Source organism: Stomoxys calcitrans, chromosome 2 (assembly GCF_963082655.1).
Source record: "Stomoxys calcitrans chromosome 2, idStoCalc2.1, whole genome shotgun sequence".
In the NCBI taxonomy this organism is placed as follows: domain Eukaryota; kingdom Metazoa; phylum Arthropoda; class Insecta; order Diptera; family Muscidae; genus Stomoxys; species Stomoxys calcitrans.
In genome coordinates this window covers 63,124,129-63,146,100 of record NC_081553.1, presented here as the reverse complement: position 1 = coordinate 63,146,100, position 21,972 = coordinate 63,124,129, and the positions used below count along the sequence as shown (strand labels likewise).

Below are 21,972 nucleotides of genomic sequence, written 5' to 3'. Positions count from 1 at the left end.
TATGGGAATCAAATGAAAGACTTTCGGAATTAGAATACGAATATGGTGTCAAAAATTGGATCCAAATACCTAGAGCTTTCCCCAAGAGTACCCCCAAAATGAAAAGTGGGCCGATCGGGACAATATAGGACCCCAATGAAAGGTATTCGAGAGTGGAGTATGAAAATTATATTACAAATTGGATCCAAATATGTAGGGAGCCGTCCCAAGCCTAAAACCTACCTAAAGCAAAGTGGACCGATCGGGAAAATATGGGCCTATGGGTCTCTAATAAAAGGTGTTCGGGAGTAGACAGCGAATGTGATGTGAAAAATCCAAGCACCTAGGGTGTCGCACCAAGCCCAAAACCGCATCAAAAGTACAGCCCAAAATCAAAAGTGAACCGACCGCGACAATATGGGACTCCAATGAAAGGTATTCGAGAATAGAGCATGAATATGAGTATCGAATAGTAAGCATTGGGTGTAATTACCAAGGAGGCCGTCCCAAAACCAACCAACCATATTAGACCATCATGAAAGGTCTATGTCAGTAGAGTTCGATTTTAAGTTTGATATAGGGATTCAAGTATCTCGGTCACGTCCTGTCGTCCTGCCGTTCAGCAGGGCACGTAGATCGCGACAGTAAAGGACTCAAATAAATTGTCTTTGGGTCTTTGGCGTCGGGGTGACTGACCCTCTCCCCCCAATAAAAGCAAAAACAAACTGTCATGTAGGCCGACCGAGAATATACTGTACTCAAATGAAAAGATGTGTCAGAGGGCAATTTCCCTCCCACAATCCTAACCAAAAAAAAGGAATTAAAAAATTTATGAAGACCGATCAGTTTGGAATAGGAGGGTCTTTGATAGTAGAGTACATAGTTTACCCTCAAATTGGGATAAACTCAAGAAGACCTGCGGATCTTTGAAAATGTGGTATCCCAAGTAGTAGCTTTGAAATATTATTTTGAATGTAGATAACCAATACAAAAAAAAAAAAAAAAAACAAGTAAAAAGGCATTAAGTTCGGCCGAACCGAACTTTGGATACCCACCACCTCGGGTGGTGGGTATCCAAACTTATGCACCCAAATTCGGCACGGACATTGAGTGGTCTAATAAATAAAATTCACTGTTGAACTTTGTATTTAAAATTTCAACAAAACCGGGTAATAAATAAAGCTTTTATGAGCTCCAAAAAAAAGTAATGCTTTTATGGGCTTCAGACCATTTATCGGCAGATCGGTCTATATGGCAGCAATATCCTAATACAGTCCGATCCAAACTATATTTGGGGCGGATGTCGGGAGACCTAAAACTACCCACTGTTTGAAATTTCAGAGAAATCGGATAATAAATAGGGTTTTTATGGGCTTCAGACCCTTTATCGGGAGATCGGTCTATAGGACAGCTATATCTAGATATAGTCTGAACTATGAACTATGTTCGGGTCAGATGTTGGTAGGCCTAAAACTACTCACTGTTTTACATTTCAGCAAAATCGGATAAAAAATAAGGCTTTTATGGGCTTCAGACCCTTTATCGGCATATCGGTCTATATGGTATACGGTCTAAATACAGTCCCATCTGAACCATATTTGGGTCCTATGTTAGGAGGCCTAAAACTACTCACTGTTTCAACTTTCAGCGAAATCGGTTAAAAAATAAAGCTTTTATGGGCTTCAGAACTTTTATCGGGAGATCGGTCTATATGACAGCTATATCTAAATATAGTCCGATCTGATCCATATTTGGGTCAGATGTTGGTAGGCCTAAAACTACTCACTGTTTTAAATTTCAGCAAAATCGGTTAAAAAATAAAGCTTTTATAGGCTTGAAACCCTTTATCGGGAGATCGATCTATATGACAGCTATATCTAGATATAGTCCGATCTGATCCATACTTTGGCCAGATGACGGGAGGCTTAAAATAACCCACTGTTTCAAATTTCAGCGAAATTGGGCAATAAATAAAGCTTTTATGGGCTTCAGACCCTTTATCGGCAGATCGGTCTATATGGCAGCTATATTTAAATATAGTCCGATATGAACCACACTTAGATTAGATGTCGAGAGGCTTAAAATAACCCACTGTTTAAAATTTCAGCGAAATTGGGCAATAAATATAGCTTTTATGGGCTTCAGACCCTTCATCGGCAGATCGGTCTATATGGCAGCTATATATAAATATTGTCGGATCTGATCCATATTTGGGTCAGATGTCGGGAGGTCTAAAACTACTCACTTTTTCAAATTTCAGCAAAATCGGATGAAAAATTAATGAAATTAAATATTTTTATGGGCATTAGACCCTTTTATCGGAAAATCGGTTTATATAGCAGCTATATCCAAATTTGGTCCGATGTGGCCCGTTCAAGAACTTAACCAGCGTGCATCAAAAAGAGGTATCTGTGCCAAATTTCAGCTCAATATCTCAATTTTAAAAGCCTGTAGAGTGTATACAACAGACGGACGGACAGACGGATAGAGGGACAGACACACGAACGGACAGACACACGGACATCGTTAAATCGTCTTAGAATTTTACGACGATCTGAAATATATATATATTTGTGGGGTCGGAAATTGATATTTCGATGTGTTGCAAATGGAATGACTTAATGAATATACCCCCTATCCTACGGTGGTGGGTATAAAAATTAAAATCTAACAACCAACGTCTCTTCGAAAAAACATCTGACATCATTAACACACAAAAATCCAAAGACTTGTTATCCAGACAAACTTTGCTTGCCTTTCAATATGATCATATTGCGGCCACATATTTTTCGACGTGCTGTTCGTGCATTCATTCGTTTTGCGTTTCTTTAGTTTGGTCACAGAAGTTATTTCATTTTATTGTTGGACAAACCAGCTTAGTTAGACCTACATATTTTGACAAAACTTCGCATAGAAACTAGACGTGACAAAATTTCCCATAGAAATGACAATTTTGACAAAATTTCCCATAGAAATGAAATTTTGACAAAATTTCCCATAGAAATTAAATTTTGTAAAATTTTTTTTTTTTTAATTTTTTGGAAAGTTATTTTTGTTACAATTTTATATTTTTACAAAATTAAAACCAACAACACTTTCTTCTTGTTGACATTTACGATGAAAAAAATTTCTAAAATTTCCAATAACCTATAACTGATATTTGAGTTTTATATAAACTTTGATCTTTTTGATGCATTATTTGTTGAAACACGTGCCATTTTTAAATCATATAACCTTTTGCCCTTCTCATTTATTTCAAAAACTTTTTCACTTCTAAAAGTTTTTTGTTTTATTAAATATCCAATGGCCATATGAAATTTTTTCGTTCTTAAATTACCTGTTATGGTGTGTATCTCATAGGGGTTTGGATTGGGCGGATACAAATCGAATGTCCTCTTTACGTTGGGCCAAGCCTAAGGAGAAGGAAGAAAGGAAAAACACAACTTGTTAAAATAATTTTCCAAATATTTGTCCATATCAAATGGCAAACATTTATTTGTTTTGTACTTGAAAACATTTCTTACAAATACCTAAACTCGTTGCACCTACGATGTCATTAAATGAAATTAAATAAAAATTTCTGGTTTTTGGTTGGGCAAGTGATTGACGTGAAACTAAATAAACCACTTCAAATGCTCTTCACCAAATTAAAGCTTTCAAATATTTTGTCAATTATTACCAGCAATAAGAGTCGCAGTGTTTAAATAGCACACTGTAAGAAAAGCCAAATAGACAAAGGAAAGCTATGGACTTTGAAACTCAAAATGTTATTAAAATAACTCAAAAGTTGTCCGTTCCATGTCGGCGGGGTACCTTGCGCACTCACATATAAACGACTGAGAATTTGACATTTCTTCCGTTTTTTAGAGCTTTTTTAAACAAATTGTTATTAGTAGTCTACAGATTTCCTTTGTCTATAATTAACTGTAATAAAACTTGGAAGATGTTTGAGTACAAAAAGTTGTGAGTGCGAGGATACTAGGAGAAGGAGTACTGGCTACTTAAAATTAAACAAATACAAGCGTGCTAAGTTTGCCCGGGTCGAATCTTATATACCCTCCACCATGGATCGCATCTGTCGAGTTCTTTGCGCAGTATCTCTTTTTAGGCAAACAAAGAATAATGAATAAGGACGGAGGACGGAGGACGGAGGAGAAGGAAAAGGAGGAATAGCCATATCTAGTTATAGTCCGATTCGGGGCTCAAGAAGCAAAATCGGGAGATCGTTTCATATGGGAGCTTTATCAAGCTATAGATCGATTGCACACATATGTTGAAGGCCATGGGAGAAGCCGTTGTACAAAATTTGTGCCAAATCGGATGAGAATGGCGTTCTTTAGAGGCTCAAGAAGTCAAGATGCCGGATCAGTTTATACGGCAGCTATATCAGGTTATGTACCTTTTTGCGCCATACTCATCACAGTTTTTGGAAGTCATCAAAACACCTCATGCAAAATTTTTGCCAAATCGGATAAGAATTGCGCCCTCTAGTGGCTCAATAAGTAAAGTTCCATGATCGGTTTATATGGCACCTATACCAGGTTATGGTCCGATTTGGACCATACTTCGCACAAATGTTGGAAGTGATGTCAAAATACAACGTGCAAAATTACAGCCAAATCGTATTGTGCCTTCTAAATGCTCAAGAAGTCAAGACCCAAGATCGGTTATATGGCAGCTATATCAGGTTATGATCCGATTTGAACCATACTTAGCACAGTTATTGAAAGTGATATCAAAATACTGCATTCAAAATTTCAGTCAAATCGAACGAGAATTGCGCCCTCTAGATGATCAAGAAGTCAAGCCCCAAGATCGGTTTATATGGCAGCTATATCAGGTTATGGACCGATTTGAACCATACTTGATACAGTTATTGGATATCATAACAAAACACTTCATGGAAAATTTCATTCCAATCGGATAAGAATTGCGCTAGAGGCTCAAGAAGTCTAGACCCAAGATCGGTTTATTTGGCAGCTATATCAAAACATGGACCGATATGGTCCATTTACAATACCAACCGATCTACACTAATAAGAAGTATTTGTGCAAAATTTCAAGCAGCTAGCTTTACTCCTTCGAAAGTTAGCATGCTTTCGACAGACGGACGGACATGGATTGACATAAAATGTCACGACGATCAAGAATATATATACGAAGGCCAATCCCCCACCTCCGTTCCTTGAGCGATCCTTACGTAGCACATTGTATCCGTGACAACTGTGCTAGCTGCAGAGGTTGGTCAGCTTTGTCTCCTGTAGCACTGCGACCAATATGTTTTTCCGACTCTAGCGCCAGGCGCAGGCGAGATGGGTCTATATTGCACGGAATGGTGTATCACGAAGGCCAATCTCCCACCTCCATTCCATGAGCGATCCTTTCGTAGCACATTGCATCCGTGACAACTGGTCAAGCTGCAGGTGTTGCTCAGCTTTGTCTCCTGGATCGCTGCGACCAAAATGTTCTTCCGACTCATTAAATCCACAATCTCATCGATCTTGCCACGGAGACTGTTGCAGTTTATTTGCAAAAATGATACACTTCCCGGCACTGGCGTGGCAATATTGGGGCTGAGATGCTGCTGTTACGTATATTGCCGCACGGGAGAGGTCGGGGGGGTCACATAGTCCGACGACGAGGTCGCAGAAGCCGGCGTCGAAGACGCTTGTGACCCACTGCTGGCTATGTTCGCACAGCACCATGCAACATATCCAGTATGACTATACTCCCGTAGTGAAGTGAGGCCAGAGCAAGATCGGAAATGTACGCACCCCATGCACCGGTTACACCTCACCGACACCGACCGATGATGGAGGCGGTTCTGGCAAACCGAGCAGAACCAGGGTCCGGGGTTCTTTTCATTTCCCGGCACGGACCAGAAGTGTGCGGAGAAAGCACTCCGGGATGTGCCTCTCCCATGACGAATAAAAGACGAACACGTACACTGAGGCGGCAGCCCTTGGTGCGTCCAACCGGCTGCCATGGGATTGAAACTTGAACCTGTGGTTAGTGTTAGCGACAATGTTTTGGTTCCATACAGTATGAATTGATGCTATTCATTTGAGTGTACTGTATAGAAAAACTCTTTTTCCGGACAATGTCATAAATCAATCTTTCTTTGACTCATAAGTCTATGCTGTTCAACGAAGCATTGGAGGGGATTATAAATATTTTTTTTTTATACCCTCCACCATAGGATTGGGGTGCACTAATTTCGTCATTCTGTTTGTAACACCTCGAAATATGCGTCTGAGACCCCATAAAGTATATATATTCTAGATCGTCATGTAATTTTAAGTCGATCTAGCCATGTCCGTCCGTCCGATCGTCCATCTGTCTGTCAAAAGCATTCTAACTTTCGAAGGAGTAAAGCTAGACGCTTGAAATTTTGCACAAATACTTCGTATTAGTGTAGGTCGATTGGGATTGTTAATGGACCGAATCGGTCAATGTTTTGATATAGCTGCCATGGAAACCGATCTTGGATCTTGACTTCTTGAGCCTCTAGAGGGCACAATTCTCGTTCGATTTGGCTGAACTTTTACATAAGGTGTTTTGTTAGGACTTCCAATAACTGTGCTAAATATGGTGCAAATTGGTACATAACCTGATATAGCTGCCATATAAACCGATCTGGGATCTTGACTTCTGAAGCCTCTAGAGGTCGCAATTCTCATCCAATTTGGCTGAACTTTTACATGAGGTGTTTTGTTAGGACTTCCAATAACTGTGCTAAGTATGGCGCAAATCGGTACATAACCTGGTATAGCTGCCATATACACCAATCCTGGATCTTGACTTCATGAGCCTCTAGAGGGCACAATTCTCGTCCGATTTGACTGAAATTTTGCACGTAGTGTTTTGGTATCACTTCCAACAACTGTGTAAGGTATGATTCAAATCGGTCTGGTATAGCTGTCATATAAACCGATCTGGAATCTTGACTTCTTGAGCCAATAGAGGGCGCAATTCTCATCCAATTTGGCTAAACTTTAGCATGTGGTGTTTTGTTAGGACTTCCAATAACTGTGCTAAGTATGGCACAAATCGGTACATAACCTGATATAGCTGCCATATAAATCGATCTGGGATCTTGACTTCTGGAGCCACAAGAGGGCGCAATTATCATCCGAATTGGCTGAACAGTTTTTGAGTTTTATTGAATAAATGTAAGAAGTAGGAATTTTATATATCCTATTTTCAACACTGAATTTCCAAACATTAATTTTCATAAACCATTACTAAGATTTTGTCCAGTGTATTGTTAGCCCACATAGTCCTTTGTTAATACAAACAGTGATTTCAGCTTGGCCATGTCCAAGCAAATATTTGCCAGATATTTTTATATTTAATATTTGACGATTTAGTGTTCCTATGGAATTATTTACTGTGGAGAGATTTTGTGGTGTAATAATCTGTACGTAAGTATTTCCCCATTATGATGATGACGGATTGGCTTGGTTTTGGCTTTGTCGCCACCATATGGTGTTTGGTAATAAATATCAAATTAATTTGTGATTTAAGAGGCATTTCATTTTTGGTTAGATATTTCGCTTGTGTTTTGTATATATTGGGTTGCCCAAAAAGTAATTGCGGATTTTTTAAAAGAAAGTAAATGCATTTTTAATAAAACATAGAATGAAATTTAATCAAATTTACTTTTTATGAAAAAATTTGTCAACGCCGACTATATGAAAAATCCGCAATTACTTTTTGGGCAACCCAATAGTACACCAATTGAAAAACATTGATGGAAGTTTTTCGCAGAATGAACACCAGCGAATATATTTTAGTCAACAATATTTGCTGCGAAATTTTTGTGTAGGAGGATTAGATTACAACGGTTTTTTGGTGTTGACAAATTAAACTTTGAAACTTGGCAGATGGCAATATTGTTGTGATTGCAGATATTGGCGGCTTATTCAGAACAAACAAAAAACGTTAATTTAATAGTTTAGCTTTCTCTTTAGAGAAAATTTTAATAACATTAATTTTTCGATTTATTTGTTTACAACGATTAAATTTCTCGGAAAATCTAATTACGAGTTTAAAAGAAATATCAGGCATAACTGTTGGCGATGGCAAGCTAACTGACTTGCTCCTCATCTAGCCGTTTTATATTTACAGCATGCCTAAGTTTCAAGAGACCTGACAGGAGACAAACGCTGCAATCATAGCCAAGCAAGGAAAGGCTAGTTACTCAAGATATTGAAGCGTGATGGGATATCGGTGTACACAGGGATTCCTGTGTAAAAATAAAGGAGTTAACTGAAAACTGCCCTACATGACTAAGTGCACAGGGTAAAAACAGCGTTAACTGATGTTGACACTTGACACATGGTAAGGTTAAGCTGCAAGGCTCATGGCATACAAATAAGAGAAATGTATCGCAGGCCACACCACAGAGAGGCATAATTTTACCACTTCTAAGGGTTAAGGAATGAATAAAGATTTGGTTAAACGAATCTTTGTAAAACACTCTACTGAGAATTTTTGCAGAGCATAGCATGGGTAGTTTTGTGAGTTGAAGACTATCCTGGACGGTTTAAGACGGCAATGCAAATTTTGCCCATGAACTTTCCACTAAGGAACAGGGGCAAACTTCTCACATATCAATGAGTGCAGTCCGATTCAAGTTTAAGCTCAATGATAAGGGGTCTCATTTTTATGGCCGAGTCTGAACGGCGTGCCGCAGTGCGACACCTCTTTGGAGAGAAGTTTTACAAGGCATAATACCTCACAAATGTTGCCACCATTAGGAGGGGAAAACCAACGTTGAAATTTTTATACCCACCACCGAAGGATGGGGGTATATTCATTTTGTCATTCCGTTTGCAACACATCGAAATATCGATTTCCGACCCTATAAAGTATATATATTCTTGATCAGCGTAAAAATCTAAGACGATCTAGACATGTCCGTCCGTCTGTCCGTCTGTCCGTCTGTCTGTTGAAATCACGCTACAGTCTTTAAAAATTGAGATATTGAGCTGAAATTTTGCATAGATTCTTTTTTTGTCCATAAGCAGGTTAAGTTCGAAGATGGGCTATATCGGACTATATCTTGATATAGCCCCCATATAGACCGATCCGCCGATTTAGGGTCTTAGGCCCATAAAAGCCACATTTATTATCCGATTTTGCTGAAATTTGGGACAGTGAGTTGCGTTGGGCTCTTCGACATTCTTCGTCAATTTGGTTCAGATCGGTCCAAATTTGGATATAGCTGCCATATAGACCGATCCTCAGATTTAGGGTCTTAAGCCCATAAAAGTCACATTTTATATCCGATTTGGATGAAATTTGGTATAGTGAGCTGTGTTAGGCCCTTCAACATTCTTCGTCAATATGGCTCAGATCGGTCCAGATTTGGATATAGCTGCCATATACACCGATCCTCCGATTTATGGTCTTAGGCCCATAAAAGCCACATATATTATCCGATTTTGCTGAAATTTGGGACAGTGAGTTGCGTTGAGCCCTTCGACATCCTTCGTCAATTTGGCTCCGATCGGTCCAAATTTGGATATAGCTGCCATATAGACCAATCTTCCGATTTATGGTCTTAGGCTCATAAAAGCCACATTTATTATCCAATTTTGCTGAAATTTGGGACAGTGAGTTGCGTTGAGCCCTTCAACATCCTTCGTCAATTTGGCCCAGGTCGGTCCAAATTTGGATATAGCTGCCATATAGAACGATCCTCCGATTTATGGTCTTAGGCCCATAAAAGCCACATTTATTATCCGATTTTGCTGAAATTTGGGACAGTGATTTGCCTTAGGCCCTTCGACATCTATCTTCTATTTGGCCCTGATCGGTTCAGATTTGGACATAGCTGCCATATAGACCGATCTCTCGATTTAAGGTTTTGGGCCCATAAAAAGCGCATTTATTATCCGATGTCGCCGAAATTTGGGACAATGACTTGTGTTAGGCCCTTCGATATTTGTCTTCATTTTGGCTCAGATCGGTCCAGATTTGGATATAGCTGCCATATAGACCGATCTCTCGGTTGAACAATGACTTGTACTTATAAGCATTTGGTCTAAATCGCATGATATCTATAGAGCTGCTATGGGGCATAAGGTATGCATTTTTCACTGGATTTTGACGAAATGTGGTTCACATATATACCCGAGGTGGTGGGTATCCAAAGTTCGGCCCGGCCGAACTTAGTGCCTTCTTACTTGTTTTCTGATGGTCTCGTCTGGATTCGAACCAAGGCGTTCAGCGTCATAGGCGGACGTGCTAACCTCTGCGCTACGGTGACCTCCGGTCGGTTAAAGACTATCCTGGACATTAAAGGATAATTTGGGTGACAATAGGAAATAGGAAACATCAGAAGTTTCAGATCCAGAAGCGACGCATAAAGGGATAGAATCATAACTCTTTGAAATTCTGTGTGGTTAGAGCTGAGGTGTTAATATATACCCGGATACAAGAAAATAATTGCTATGCTATTAGATGGTCCGTTTCGGATCATAATTGAATTCAATGTTGGAGACATAGTAGGAGTCATTGTGTGAAATTTCAGCCAATTCGAATAAGGATTGCGCCCTTTACTTCTTGAGCCCTGGAAGTAAAATAGAGAGATCGTTTAAAATGGGAGCTGTATCAGGCTATAGACCGATTCAGACCTTACTTGATTCAGACGATTTGAAGGTGATGGGAGATGCCGTTGTAAAAAATCTCAGACAAATCCGATGAGAATTGCGCCCTCTAGAGGTTCAAAAAGTCAAGACCACAGATCGGTTTATATGACAGCTATATCATGAACAGGTTATGAACCGATTTGAACCATACTTAGCACAGTTGTTGGAAGTGATAAGAAAACACCTCATGTAAAATTTCTGCTAAATCCGATGAGAATTGCGCCCTCTAGAGGCTCAAAAAGTCAAGACCACAGATCGGTTTATATGACCGAGTCCCATATTGCCATGATGGGTCATATGCCCATTTGGGGAGTTTTTGGGGGGTGGGGTGACCAACTACACTTCGATCTGATTTTGTATGTCAGAATCGTAATCTACCTCCGAATACCTCTCATTTAAGCCCCATATTGATATGGACTACCAATTTGTCTGTTTTTAGATATTTTGGGGTTTGGGCGACTTCCTGGGTACTTGGACCCAATTTTTAATGTCATATTCGTATTATACTCTTCAATACCTTTCATTTGATATCCATATTGTTTTTATCGGTCCACTAGTGATTTTGAGTGATATTTTTAAGGTAACGATATCAACAAATTATATAGCATATTTCTTCTTCCTGACCATATTCGCAATCTACTTCCGAATACCTTTCATTTGAGTCCCATATTGTCATGATCGTCAAATAAACCTATTTTAAGAGGTTTTGTTGCTGGGGCGGCCCCCCAGGTACTTGGACCTAACTTTTATTATGAAATTCGTACTCTTGAATATCTTTCATTTGAATCCCATATTGTCCCGATCGCTCCACTTTTATTTTTGGGTAGTACTTTTGGGGTAAGGGGGAGGATCCGCCCCCCCTCCCGATATCAAAAAATTATTAGCCTATGTTTCCTTCCAGATCAACTCACATAATCTGTGAAAATTTTAAGGTAATCGGTTCAGCCATTTTTGAGTCTATACGGAACAAACAAACAAACAAATACAAATTCAATTTTATGTATAAGACTAGCCGGGCCCGCTCCGCTGCGCCTTCTTTTACTTTATATGGAACAAAAGTTTCCTTGGAATATTTACTTTCGACAATTAAAGATCTTTTAGTGAAATACCATGCTAACTTGACGGGCAGTTTAACAATATAAGTGCCTTTATCTGAATCCCATATGATTTTTATTGGTCTACGAATTTAAGTTTGGATGTAAGGTGTAGTCCATTCTTAAAATACTTCATTTCAGCCTGATATTCTCATGATGTGCGATTTAGGGGTGTTTTTGAGGGAGAGGTGGTCTCCCAGATCCTTGGCCCTGAAAAAATATCAGCGTCGTGCTCTTCTCTCAAATACCATTTATTTAAACCCCATATTGCCATTGGCATAAGAGGAGTTTACAGTATGAGGCGTCCCCCAAACACATAGCCCCAAAATAGGTTATCAAATTCGTTTTCTAATCTCAAATACCTTTCATTTGAACCACATATTGGCATGGTCGAAAGATTGTTTCGCTTTGGTGGTGCTTTGGGAAAGGGGTGATGCCCTAAATACATGGTTCTATTGGATATCAAATTCGTATTCTACTCCCAAATACCTTTATTTGAGCCCCATATTGCGATGGTCAGTAAAAAAATTGCTGTTTGTGGGGTATTTTGGGAAAGTGGTAGACCCCCAGAAAATTGGTCCCGAAAGTGGGTATTAATTGTTGCTCTACCCCTCAATACCTTTCGTTTAAGCTCCACATTGACACGGTGGGTAAATATGCCCGCTTCAGGGATGTTTTGGGGATCGGGTTGTTCCCCCAAAGTCCAGTTTGGGGGATGTTTTGGGAAAGGGGTGGACCCCCAGAAACATGGTCCCACATTTGGATATCAGATTCGTATTCTACTCGCAAATACCTTTCATTTGAGTCGGTAAATATGTCCAATTTAGGGGTGTTTTGGGGCGGTCCTCCTAGCACTTGGTCCGACAATTGGATATCAGATACGTTTTCTTATCCTAAATACCTATCATTTGAGTCCCATATTGTCGTGATTGGTCTAAATGTATGTTTGGTAGGTTTTAGGGTGGGGCAGACCCCCTAGGTACCCCATCCAAAATTTGTATACCAAATTTTTATTTTTAGGGTACCATATGAGAGCACACAACATTTCGCTTAAATCACACCACCGATGTCCGAGATCTGGCGTTAGTGAAAATGATGGTAAGGGGGAGGGTCCGCCGCCCCTTCAGATATCAAAAAATGTAGTACCCTTATTCCCTGTGCAGTGTCTTTTGGCCGAGAATTATTTTATGTCTTCAGGCCTCACAAATATAGCCAGCGTAAGTGAGAGGATAACAACTGATGAAACATTTTTCTGATGTTCTGGGTCAGGGTTAAAACTCAGGCGTTCGGCGTCTAAGGTGCATTTGCTTCCAAATTTTCCAAAGATGACTTCCGTAAACTTTAACGAAACTTTAACGTGTTTTTCCCATAATTCTGCTGTTAAAGCATTTAAGATATTTTATAATTCAGTGAAACTTGAACTCAACAAAAAGTGGTCAACATGAATCAAAACAGAATTTTTATTGTAATGCCATAACATTCCATCAAAGAAAACAATGGCAACGTTATGAATAATTAACAACTTCATTAAGACACGAACCAAAAAAAAAAAAAAAAATATATGTATGAAAAGGAAAACAGGGTAACTGTATAAAAATAAAGAAAAAAGAAAATACATTCTAAGAAAAAAGTATTGAAAGAGAAAGAGTTTAAACAACCGCTATAATGGAATTCTAAGGCATGTCATAATCCTGAGGAACTGTTAATGTTGCCATGGTAAGCAATTATTGGATTTAAGTACAGAAGGTCAACTTCTTCTTCTTCATCTTTTGCGTTAGAGTGATATTTGTTAAGGGAAATGCCAAGAGTTCCCTAGGGGAATCTCTGCTGTACGTGTGGCTGTTGTTACTTTACGTAAGAAGATTGTGTAGGGGTTTTGTATTTAAAAACTAAGGCATTTGCAGTGGTGCTAATTTAAAAGTAGGGGAGGGCGAAAGGACTTGAAGCGTTTCAAGTGACAAATGAAAATTCAAAACTAAATAGGTTGCCATCATTGGTGTAATAGAGTTCTTAAGAATTATGATTATAAATTGTCTACATTATTGTAAATGGTGATGGGGGTATAGCAAGCCTACTTGATTGGTAGGTTGCCTTGGTAAGTTAGTAATGGGCAGCCTAGAATGTCAAATGGTTTTGAATTTCGAAAAGTTGAGATTAGATTTAAGACTTAATAAAGTTATTTTTATATCCTACACCACCACTGTGGTATATCGTATTATAACTTTGTGCATTTGTTTGCAACACTCAGAAGGAAGTGAGATAAATCCTTTGACTTAATTTAAACTTAAATTTTTGCCAATTATAAGCTGATAACAGTTGGTAATTAAAACGCCTTCATAGTTTATGTGAATTTTTTTTTGATGCTATGATACAAAATTATTGGGTTGCCCAAAAAGTAATTGCGGATTTTTTAAAAGAAAGTAAATGCATTTTTAATAAGACTTAGAATGAACTTTAATCAAATATAGTTTTTTTACACTTTTTTTAAAGCAAGCTAAAAGTAACAGCTGATAACTGACAGAAGAAGAATGCAATTACAGAGTCACAAGCTGTGAAAAAATTTGTCAACGCCGACTATATGAAAAATCCGCAATTACTTTTTGGGCAACCCAATATATTAAAGGCCTTCCAGTTTCGCACAACTTCATTATGGTTTTGTATTATGATCTGCTGTATTCGTCATGCTATAAATAAAGCAAAAAAACAACAAGAGCGTGCTAAGTTCGGCCAGGCCTAATCTTATATACCCTCCACCATGAATCGCATTTGTCGAGTCTTTTGAGCGGTATCTCTTTTTAGGCAAACAAAGAATAATGGATAATAATTGTTATGCTTTTGGAGATATATCAAGTTTACGTCCGATTCGTACCATAAGTGAATTGAATGTTGAAGACCATGGTAGAAGTCATTGGGTTATATTTCAGTTCATTCGTTTAAGAATTGCGCTTTCTAGGGGCTCAAGAAGCATAATCGGGAGATCGGTTTATGTGGGAGCTGCATGAGGCTATAGTTCGATTAAGACCAAATTGGACACGTATGTTGAAGGTCATTGGAGAAGCCGTTGTAGAAAATTTCAAAAAAAAAAAATCGTATAAGAATTGCGCCCTCTAGAGGCTTAAGAAATCAAGATCCCAGATCGGTATATATGGCAGTTATATCAGTTTATGGACCGATTTCAACCATACTTAGCACAATTGTTGGAAGTCATAACAAAACACTTCATGCTAAATTTTAACCAAATCGGATAGAAATTGCGCCCTATAGTGGCTCAAGAAGTCAAAATCCAAGATCGGTTTAACTGGCAGATATATCAGGTTATGGACTGATTAAAACCATACCAAGTACAGTTGTTAGAAGTCATAACAAAACACTTCGAGCAAAATTTCAGCCAAATGGGATGAGAATTGCGCCCTCTAGTCGCTTAAGAAGCCAAGACCGAAGATCGGTTTATATGGCAGCTATATCAGGTTATGAGCCGATTTGAACCATACTTAGCACAGCTATTGAATACCAGATAGCAAAACACCACGTGCATTTTAGCCAAATCGGATAAGAATTGCGCCCTCTATTGGCTCAAGAATTCAAGATCGGTATGGCAGCTATATCAGTTTATGAACCGATTTCAACCATACATAGCACAATTGTTGGAAGTCACAACAAAACACTTCATGCAAAAAAAAAAAAAAATGGAATTGCGCCCTCTAGTGGCTCATGAAGTCAACCCCAAATCAGTTTATATGGCAGCTATACCAGGTTATGAACCGATTTAAACTATACTTGGCACAGTTGTTGAAAGTGATACCAAAACACCACGTGCAAAATTTCAGCCACATCGGATAAGAATTGCGCCATCTAGATGTTCAAGAAGTCAAGACCCAAAACCCGTTTATATGGCAGCCATATCAGATTAAGACCGATTTGAACCATACCTAGCACAGTTGTTGAAAGTCATAATCAAACAACTTTATGCAAAGTTTCAGCCAAATCGGATTAGAGTTGCGCCCTCTAGATGCTCAAGAAGTCAAACGCAAAATCCGTTTATATGGCAGCTAAGTCAAAACATGGACCGATATGGTCCATTTACACTCCCAACCTACACAGTATATTTGTGCTCCTTCGAAAGTTAAAGTGCTTTCAACAGACGGACGGACGGACATGGTTAGATCGACTTAAAATGTAATGACGATCAAGAATATATGGGGTCTTAGACGCATATTCGAGATGTTACAAACGGAATGACGAAATAAGTATATCCCCCATCCTATGGTGGAGGGTATAAAAACTTCTGGGAATTGTTGTTTTCACACATTACAATGCCTACTTGGGGATGGACATTTCTTTACTGCGTAAATATTAACAAACAATGTATGTGCCTTAGAAATTCTTGTTGTGTTTTTTTTGTATCTAGCAGCGATTTGTGTGTTGCTTTCCAATTCAACACGCTGCTCAATTTATTGACTGCTCTTTGCTCAAAAAAAAATGTATACTGTGCGTGAGAATGTGTCTATATATAATTATTTGGAAGCCCATGGGATTGTTTGAGATTATTTTCTTGTGTACGTACACAGTAATGTGCAATAGTGTGAGTATTTTCGCCCGCCATTGGTATATACGCTCAAATACTCATCCTTTCTCTCTAGTAGAAAATTAGAAAATTATTGATCCGGTACACGAATCTTTGTTTGTGGCAATCGACCCTCTTTTGCCATTTAAGAGTTTTTGGTATTACAACAAAATAAAGGTCCGTTTACCGTAGGCGAAGCTGCTAAAGGGTTTATAATAAACAAAGTTAGTTACGTTCAATGATCCTACGTTTATGGCTAATGATATGTTGAAGCGAAACATTACACGGTTACAATAAACGAAAATCTTCGTGATAAAGAGATTTTGTTTGTCGTAAAAATGTACCAAACGTTTTATTTTTTTTTTGCGTATAAAGACGAATATAGTCCAATCGTGATAAAATGGACCAATCAAATTAAAGGTATTTGAGGGTAGAAACGAACCTATATCCATTTTCAGGGCGGGATTTCTGAATGTCTGACCGTCCAAACCCCAAAACATCCCCAACGGGACTTATTTATTGACCATACAAATATTCGACGAAGCGTAGCTAGCCCAGTTAAACTTGTGTCCAATAAATATCACATCTGATTCATTATCTTTAAAGTTCCACGGGTCTTTCCTGGATCAATTTTACACCAAATTGGATGCATGATTAGTACTCTATTCTCTTTGGGACCCATGTTGTTCTGATTGGCCTGTTGGTGCATTGCACAGATTTTGTGGCGGGCCGCCACAATACGGATATCAGTTTCGTTCTTCATTTTCAAAATCCTTTCATTGAAGTCCGATATTCTCGCGCTCCGAAGTCAAATTTTAATACCCATCACCATAGGATGGGGGTATACTTATCTAGTCAATCCGTTTGTAACACCAGCGACTCCATAAAGTATATATTCTTGATCGTCTTGATAATCTAAGTCGATCTAGCCATGTTCTTCGGTCCATGTGTTTGTCTGTCTATGGAAATCACTATAGCGGTCGAAAGTGTAAAGCTAGCCGATAGAAATTTTGCACAGATACTTCTTATTTATGTACGTCTTTGAGGGATTGAAAATGGGAAATGCTTTGGATATAGCTCCCATATAAAGTGGTCCTTCGACTTGACTTCTTGAGCGCCTAGAAGCCTCAATTCCTGTCCGATTAGGCTAAAAATTTGCACGTAGTCTTGGGTTTGACTTTCAACAATTGTGACAAGTATGATTCGAATAAACCCTGATATAGCTCCCATATGAAACGATCTCCCGATTTGGCATCTTGAGTCCATAGAAGCTGAAATTATTATACCCTACACCACTACTATGGTACAGGGTATTATAACTTAGTGCATTTGTTTGTAACACCCAAAAAGAAGAGAGATAGACCCATTGATAAGTATACCGATCGACTCGGAATCACTTTCTTATTCGATTTAGCTATGTCCGCCTGTCTGTCCGTCCGTCTGCCTGTCCGTCTGTCTATCCGTCTGTCCATGTTAATTTGTGTACAAACTACAGGTCGCAATTTTCATCTGATCGTCTTCAAATTTGGTACGAATTTGTTTTTTGGCCCAGAGACGAAGCCTATTGAAATTGAAAAAAATCGGTTCAGATTTGGATTTAGCTTCCATATATATGTTCGTCCGATTTGCAGTAATAGTGCAATAAAATGGTCATTTTGGCAAGAAAGTTTTTCTTATAACTCTCAATATTACTGGTAAATTTCATAGAAATCGGTTCAGATTAAGATATAGCTCCCATATATATGTTCGTCCGATACGCAGTAATACAACAATAAAATGGTCATTTGTTAACCGATTCTCTTGAAATTCGACAGGAAGGATTTCCTTAGAACTCTCGATGTTACTGTTGAATTTCATAGAAATCTGTTCAGATTAGCATATAGCTCCCATATATATGTTTGTCCGATTTGCAGTAATACAGCATTAAAATGGTCATTTGTAAACCGATTCTCTGGAAATTTTGCAGGTAGAATTTTCTTATAACTCTCAATATTACTGGTAAATTTCATAGAAATCGGTTCAGATTTGCATATAGCTCCCATATATATGTTTGTCCGATTTGCAGTAATACAGCAATAAAATGGTCATTTGTTAACAGATTCTCTGGAAAATTGGTAGGAAGGATTTTCTTATGACCCTCGATATTACTGGCGAAATCGGTTCAGATTAGATATAGCTCCCATATATATGTTCGTCCGATTTGCAGTAATACAGCATTAAAATGGTCATTTGTTAACCGATTCTCTGGAAATTTGGCAGGAACTATTTTCTTATAACTCTCGATATTACTGGTGAATTTCATAGAAACCGGTTCAGATTTAGATATAACTCCCATATGTATGTTCGTCCGATTCGCAGTAATACAACAATAAAATGGTCATTTGTTAACCGATTCTCTCGAAATTTGGCAGGAAGGATTTTCTTACAACTCTCGATATTACTGTTGAATGTTATAAATATCGGTTCAGGTTTGAATATAGCTCCCATATATATGTTCGTCCGATTTGCAGTAAAACAGCAATAAAATGGTCATTTGTTAACCGATTCTCTCGAAATTTTGCAAGAAAGCTTTTCTTATAACTCTCAATATTACTGGTAAATTTCATAGAAATCGGTTCAGATTTGCATATACCTCCCATATATATATTTGTCCGATTTGCAGTAATACAGCAATAAAATGGTCATTTGTTAACCGATTATCGGGAAATTTGGCAGGAAGGATTTTCTTACGACTCTCGATATTACTGGCGAATTTCACAGAAATCGGTTCAGATTTAGATTTAGGTCTCATATATTGTATATATATATATCGCATTTATTGACCAATCTTCCCACAATTTTGTACAGCGGTTTCCTCGATATCCCTAAAGTTTGGTCGAAATCAGTTCAGATTTAGATGTAGCTCTCATGTATATGTTCGTCAGATTTTGGGTAATTTGTTATCATTTTTCAACCGTAGTTATTACATTTTGAACATATTTGCTTTGCTCGAAATTTGATACAGGAATATTAATAATCTATCTGGATACATCTGCCGAGGTCCATCAAAATTGGTTCAGAATTAGATGTAAGATAGGTGTGGGGTATTGTAAAGTCGGCACTGCCCGACTTTTGCTTTTCCTTACTGGTTATCTATGCAAAATTCCCTTGTATTCGTTTGTCTGTGGAAATCATAATAGCGGTCGAGTGCGTAAAGCTAGCATCTCGAAATTTTGCACAGATACTTCTTATTTGAGCATAGAGTAGTCAGTTTGTTGAGAAGCTAGGTGGGGGTGGATGGAAACATCGGATCGTGACATTTTTTTAAGTTTCGCCATAGGTAAAAAAGTATGTCTATCGACAAAAATCATTAGAACAATCGACAAATGGCTGCCAGGTACAAGAAATCAAAAGAAACATTTCTGAAGCACATACATTGTTTGATTATATTTAGGCGATAAAAAATATCCATCCAAAAGTAGGAATTTAAATGTGCGAAAATACATTGCAAGTATTAATCCTTCATCTTAATCAAATTCCAACATTTTTTCCAAAAAGAAGTTTACATGTCGAAAATTTCCTTTATGTGAAGCAAATGATTTTTTTTGCGTGTACCTGTACCAAAGCCATCGGTTTAATGTTTAATTCTTTGCCTTCATTTTCGGACTTCATTGTGACATTTTGAACAAATACTTTGTAATATATAATTTTTGCATATGAATCCTTGTAATGATAGCATAAATCCTTTTTGACAACTTAAAGCCTCCAGGCAAGAAAACTCTTGCATGTATTAAGCACAAATATTGATAATGAAAAATAATAACAAACTAATTCTAAAACAATTTGTTAATATTATCTCAAGTCCATCATCACAAAGGAAACCATCATAAATATTAACAATGTAAACACTTAAGGCAAACTACTCTCCTGCGCCATGGCATGTCCTGCAATGAAAGTAACCATTGCGATAATAATAATGTAACTACAAGTGAAACAATTTTATTTTGTTATTTCCCCATAATACGAACGAACAACAGCGGGACAAGCACCATGGATTGTGGGAGGATGATGATAATGGTCGTTGATGTTGTCGTCTTTGCCATCTTAGAATAAAATGCATCTTGAGAACGGATGTTGATGTTGATGGGGAAAGATGGACAATTACTCTCAGCACAATAAGAGTAGCCGTTGAAGCTTCTTATTTCACGGTATTTATACCCTCTTGACTTAAGTAAATTGCCGTTGTGCTGTTGTTGTTGTTGAATTCTTCTCTTCCTTAAGTTCTTATGTTCCTTGATAGCTGCTGTGGTCAAACAGCAGGAAGCATTTGCACTCAAATGCATTGGCTGGCAACACAAAATGAAGAAAAAGAAACGAAATGCATTGTCTGTCCCAGCAGCAACAGCAGCATCTTGTATCGACAGTTTTTAATAGAAGCCAGCCAAACAACGTCTTCATCGTGTTTTATTGTCCATCCACTGTTTAACACCATGTGAGATTTTCTTCGGTTGATTTTTTCTTGCGAAAACAGGATAACGGCCAAGAGAAAATCTCTGCACTTAACTGGTCTCAATGGATTCTTTCTTCAAGGATTTTATTTTTAAAAACAAAATGGATGGTGAAACCGCAAAAAGTCATGAAAACACTCAATTCTCTTGGGGCAACTCCATAAATATTCAAAGGATTTTCAGATTGACTCCTGTCATCATTCTTGCTGTGACTCTGTAGACTGTGTTTGACTGCTGGTTGAAAGTCTTGTTTGAGTATTATTTTATTGTTGCTCATTGCGGGTGGCAATTTTATATTTTTAGAAAATATAAAGAGCCAGCATCTTGCTAGCTAGTGTCCTGCGTATTTTAAAAGAAAGAATTAACAAAAAGATAGGGATTAAAGAGTAACAGAAGAAGGCTCCAACCACAACAACTGAAAACTTATTTTAAAGCAAAAAAAATTGTTGAAGTTTTAAATTTATTACCAGAGCGGCAAAACGTGCATCCTGGAAGTTTTTCTGCGAACAGGTCGATAGCGTTAATGACGCCTCCAAGATAAAAAAGTTTCTCTCAAGAACCCATGTCCAAACTGAAACTTTAGCAGACGACATGGGAGTGAGAGAAGAGACAATGGAGGACATGATGAGGCTGTTGATGAAAACCCATTTTCAACAGGATATGACGGGACTGACGGAGACACTGGAATCTTGAAATAATGACGTTGATCAAAGGTTTATAATTACGGAGTTTATGGTGAAGGAATCCTTAGAGGAGCTTCAAACCATTTAAGACTCCCGGACCTGCTGGAATATTTCCGGCGTTACTACACAGAGAGGCAGACTGTCTGGCGCCTCATCTGGCCAAAATTTTCACAGCGTGCCTAGGACTTGCATATACTTCGAAAGCCTGGCAGGAGGTAAGGGTGGTGTTTATACCTTTGCTCGGCAAGGCAACTTATGCGACACCAAAGACCTACAGATCCATAAGCCTTACGTGCTTTCTACTCAAAAGCATGGAACCTATTGGGGACTTTATGGTAAAGAGAAAGAAATCCAGCGAACTGCTGAGATACAAACAGCATGCCTATGTCAAGGGAATTTCGGGGGTGACTGCCCTGCACGAGGTTGTGCATAAGATAGAAGAATCTTTTTATGCCAAAACGTACTTCCTGGCAGTTTGCATTGACAACGAGGGGGCTTTTGACAAAG

The 21,972-nt window shown here is 38.3% G+C and overlaps 1 protein-coding gene across 1 annotated transcript in view; it reads right to left on the bottom strand.

The window, feature by feature from the left end:
• LOC106086116 (corticotropin-releasing factor-binding protein) overlaps positions 1–21,972 on the bottom strand; it is a 126,832-nt gene that overhangs the window by 22,188 nt on the left and 82,672 nt on the right. Inside the window, exon 2 of the mRNA XM_059362100.1 lies at positions 3,317–3,392. Coding sequence (XP_059218083.1) covers positions 3,317–3,392 — 76 coding nt within the window. The remainder of the gene's footprint in view (positions 1–3,316; positions 3,393–21,972) is intronic.